This window comes from Silene latifolia, chromosome 8 (genome assembly GCF_048544455.1).
Source record: "Silene latifolia isolate original U9 population chromosome 8, ASM4854445v1, whole genome shotgun sequence".
Lineage (NCBI taxonomy): Eukaryota > Viridiplantae > Streptophyta > Magnoliopsida > Caryophyllales > Caryophyllaceae > Silene > Silene latifolia.
Window position 1 is genome coordinate 10351189 of NC_133533.1, and position 4987 is coordinate 10356175.

A 4987-nucleotide genomic window follows, 5' to 3' on the forward strand; every position below is an offset into this window, starting at 1 on the left:
GAATATGGAGATATGCAAAATATTTGGAGATTATTCTGTGATATCATATTGTTACATATATGTAAATTGTATATTTAGTTGACGTACTTGTAGGAGGAAAATAAGGATAGTCAAATATCTTGCTAACTGCATCTTCTATATAAGTAGGATGTATTACGTTGATTAATTGAATAAGAAAAATCATCTTCTTCTTCATATATGTACTGGTTTTTCTCATGGTATCGTGAGCCAGAGACAATTCTTCAAAAAAAAAAAAAAAAAAAATAACAAAAATCAAAACAACACAACGAAGATACAGAGAAATAGTGATTTCACCATGTCTGGTGAAGGGGCATTAATAGTGTCGAAGGAAAGTCCAAAGACTATTCCTATAACATCGCCACTGTATTTACATCCTTCCGAAAGTCCAAATTTGAATCTGACGCAAATTACTTTTGATGGTAATAATTATAATATGTGGGCTGCAGCCGTGAAAAACGGATTAGATGCAAAGAATGCAGAGAGTTCAAACCAGCAGTTCACAAATGAGGAGATAGCAAAATTGCGAACCTTATTGAACGGCAGTCCTGACGGTAATGAAAAATTACAAGGTATGAAGGTTACATTAGATGTCGAATGGTTGATTGACAGTGGGTGTTCACATCACATGACTGGAAAGAAAAATTTGTTAAAAAACATCAGGTATGAGGACCAATCTACTGTCAGTTTGCCTGATGGTAAGATAATGAAGGCTGACATCCATGGAGAAGTCGAATTGGGCAAGGACTTTGTCTTAAAAGACGTCTTATATGTGCCAACACTTGCTTGCGATCTCATTTCTGTTCAACAACTAATTAGTGAAAATAATTGCGTAGTAACTTTTTACAATGACCATTGTGAAATGCAGGACCGGACTACGAGGATGATGATTGGACGGGGTGAGCATAGGCAAGGGGTGTATTATTACAAGCCGGAAAAATCAGAGAAAGCAGGACGAATAGCCGTAAGCAAGGAAGGGAGTTTATGGCATAAGCGGCTTGGGCATCCTTCTAAGAGTATTTTATCACGCTTTTCTTCTTTAGTTGGACGTAATTTAAGTTGGGATTCCGATATTGTTTGTGATTCATGTTGTAGGGCGAAACAAACTCGCAGTGCTTTTCATTCCAATAATAATCGATGTGATGCTTTATTTGGTCTTATTCTTTGTGACATATGGGGGAAATATCGAATTGCTAGTTTAACCCGAGCACATTATTTTTTAACCATAGTCGATGACCATAGCAGGGCCGTTTGGGTTTATTTGATGAAAGATAAAAGTGAAGCTGGAGATTATATGAAAATTTTTCATCAAATGGTAAAAACCCAATTTGAGACTTGTGTTAAAATAATCCAAAGTGACAATGGGACGGAATTATTAGCCGGGTCTATGAAGCGCTATTATGAGGAAAATGGGATATTATTTCAAACTAGCAATACAGACACACCCCAACAAAATGGTAGGGTAGAAAGAAAACACCGTCATATACTTGAAAAAGCTCGGGCCTTACGTTTTGAAGGGGGGTTGCCTTTATGTTTTTGGGGCGAATGCATACTTACTGCTGCTTACCTTATAAATCGTACACCTACACCATTATTAGATGGGAAGACCCCGTATGAATTATTGTATCACAAGAAACCAAATTACGATCATGTTAAAATTTTTGGGTGCTTGTGTTACGTTCTAATAAAGACAAACCCGGGATAAATTTGGAGAACGGGGAAACGTTGTATTTTCTCGGGTACCCACATAGTAAGAAGGGATGGAAGGTGTATGATTTAAAGGAGAGACGGGTTTTTGTGTCACGAGATATTATTTTTTATGAACATGTGTTCCCTTATTTGCTGTCTAAAAATGGCGAAACTACACAACAAGGGGGAGAAGCATCCGTGCTGCAAAATCATCAAGATACTACCTTGTACACAGATGACTTTGAGCTAGAAGGAACCCCTGTTGTGAGGGGGAGAATTGCAGACAACATAGTGGCAGAGGACCCTGCCACGGCAGGAACACATGAAGCTGATACTTTTGAGGGTATTGGTGGCATACATGGAGCTGATACTTTTGAGGGTATTGGTGGCATTAGTGGAATTCCAAATGCTAGCACAGGAAATAATGAAAGCCTTGACAACAATATAAACAATAAAGAAATAGATCAATCCGTGACAAACGTGAATGACAGTGAGATGGAAGAAAGAATGGGTAGAGGTGCAAGAGAAAAGCGAGAACCCGCTTGGAAGAAAGATTATTATTGCAAGTCAACGCGAATAATACACCCAAAGTTACATGCTCATCCCGAACAAAGCAAATCCTCGTCGTCAGGTACGCGATATCCGTTAGTCAATTATGTTACTACTAATTGTTTCTCTAAATCACATAAAGCTTTTTTAGCACAAATTGATAAGCACAAAGAGCCTACTCATTATTATGAGGCGGCCAAAAGCTCGGAATGGCGAGAGGCGATGAGAAAAGAGATAGATGCCTTGGAGGGAAATGGTACTTGGAAAATAGTGAACTTGCCTGAGGGTAAGAAACCCATAGGGTGCAAATGGGTTTACAAAATCAAGTACCGCGCAAATGGAGAGATTGAGCGGTATAAAGCGAGACTTGTGGCACAAGGGTTCACTCAAATAGAAGGAATAGATTTCCATGAGACATATGCGCCGGTGGCAAAAATGACGAGTGTGAGATGTATGTTAGCGATTATGTAATGAAAGGATGGATCATTGAACAATTGGATGTAAATAATGCTTTTTTACACGGAGAACTGGAAGAAGAAGTTTACATGAAGATTCCGCAAGGTTTTGAAAGAAAAAGCGGGAACAAAGTATGCAAGTTGATGAAATCGATTTATGGGTTGAAACAAGCCTCACGTAATTGGTTCGCTAAGTTAACAATTGCCATGAAAAATTACGGGTTCGTGCAGTCATTGGCGGACTACTCTCTCTTCACACGTAATAAGGATGGAGTTTTCATTGGGGTGCTTGTTTATGTGGACGACATGATCGTGGTCGGTAACGATAAGAGAGCATGCGATAATTTTAAGTCTTTTTTGGATGCACAATTCGGCATTAAGGACTTGGGGAAACTCAAGTTCTTCTTGGGCATAGAAGTTGATCAGGGAGCTAATGGATTATTTTTGAATCAAAGAAAATATGCCATTAGTATAATAGAAGAAAGTGGTATGGCAGGGGCAAAAACTGCGTATACACCAATACAACAGAGACATAACTTGTCTTTAGCAAAGGGATACGTACTGAAAGATATTATGAAGTATCGGAGACTGGTCGGAAAATTGGTGTACTTAACAATTACAAGACCGGACCTTGTGTATGCGGTTCATGTTTTATCGCAATTTGTAAATGAACCAAGGAAGGAACATTGGGAAGCGGCATTACGAGTGGTGCGATATTTGAAAAGAAATCCGAGCAAAGGAATTATTTTCAAGAAAGAAGCGGATTATCAAGTAAAGGGATATTGTGACTCGGATCATGGAGCTTGTCCGATCACAAGGAGGTCGTTGAGTGGTTATTTTGTATCAATTGGAGGGTCACCAATATCTTGGAGGGCAAAGAAACAAGCAAGGGTGGCCATGTCAACGGCAGAGGCGGAATACCGAGCAATGGCGGGAGTAACTAGCGAACTGTTATGGATAAAATCATTCTTGGCTTCGTTGGGTGTCTTCCATACACAGCCAATGAAATTATATTGTGATAATGAGGCGGCACTTCATATTGCAAAAAATCCGGTGTTTCACGATCGAACAAAACATATCGAGATGGATTGTCACTTTGTGAGACAACATTTAATTTCGAATACAATAGAGACGTCTCACGTGCGTAGTAAAGAGCAAATAGCGGACTTATTCACAAAGGCGCTAGGGGGAGAAAGTTTCGATCACTTGCAGTACAAGTTGGGACTCGGCTTACCGAGTGCTCCAACTTGAGGGGGAGTGTTAAATTAAGAAAACAGAATATGGAGATATGCAAAATATTTGGAGATTATTCTGTGATATCATATTGTTACATATATGTAAATTGTATATTTAGTTGACGTACTTGTAGGAGGAAAATAAGGATAGTCAAATATCTTGCTAACTGCATCTTCTATATAAGTAGGATGTATTACGTTGATTAATTGAATAAGAAAAATCATCTTCTTCTTCATATATGTACTGGTTTTTCTCAGGAACTGACTCTCTTGACTCTCTCCAATAGCTCATCTGGTATCCCATGGTTCACCAACTGAGGAAAAATAAGTAAACATTGTCATATACTCATATATTCAAGTTAGTATCACTATACGATTTAATAAAATAAAATGACTCATTAAACTGTATGCAATTCTTATACTGTGAATATGTAACATGACATGAATGAACGTAGAAAATACCTGAAAAAATCCCCATTCTTCACAACCATTGTGGAGCTGAGCCATGGTAGCGGCCCTCTCTTCGCCGTTAAGCTTAGAAAAGTCGATAACCGGAACACCCATTGGATGAATTGAGTAGAGAATTGTTGTTGTTATGAAAAAAATGAGAAGAGTTAGAAAGTAAGGTGTATTTTGTGTTGTGTTTGTAAGAGTTATGTTGTAAGGTGTTATTTATAATGGAAATTTTCTTCCTTTGAAATGGGATTAATTAATAATTAATTAATTGACTTGTAATAACTAACTGAATGTTTTTGCTTAAATTAGTAGGTTTGATTAGCTAAAGTGTAAGGTAGTAGGGGCGGTGACACCTTTTTAATTCATTAATTATTAATTAAGCTAATTATTAGACATTAATTACATAAAGCAAATTAATGTCAATGTTGCAAGTATACGTTTACTTGCTTAACTATAATACAAGCATCCGAGTACTAGTACTAGTACTAATTACTCTGTTTCAACGCGAGATTTGCAATGATAAATATTTTTAATTATACAAGTTTTTGTTTGAGACGATATATTCGTATTAAATTTAAAACGAGT

The 4987-nt window shown here is 37.5% G+C and overlaps 1 protein-coding gene and 1 long non-coding RNA gene across 2 annotated transcripts in view; one reads left to right on the forward strand and one right to left on the reverse strand.

Annotated features, from left to right (window-relative positions):
* LOC141594642 (1-aminocyclopropane-1-carboxylate oxidase 5) overlaps window positions 1-4582 on the reverse strand; it is a 6914-nt gene extending 2332 nt beyond the window's left edge. Inside the window, 3 exon segments of the mRNA XM_074414646.1 lie at window positions 88-240; window positions 4209-4260; window positions 4409-4582. Coding sequence (XP_074270747.1) covers window positions 88-240; window positions 4209-4260; window positions 4409-4510 — 307 coding nt within the window. The 5' untranslated portion in view covers window positions 4511-4582.
* Window positions 168-1176, forward strand: LOC141596362 (uncharacterized). Its single transcript, XR_012522454.1, has 2 exons — window positions 168-590; window positions 887-1176. It is a non-coding gene; the product is annotated as an uncharacterized LOC141596362 (long non-coding RNA).
* Window positions 4583-4987: the final 405 nt, after the last annotated feature.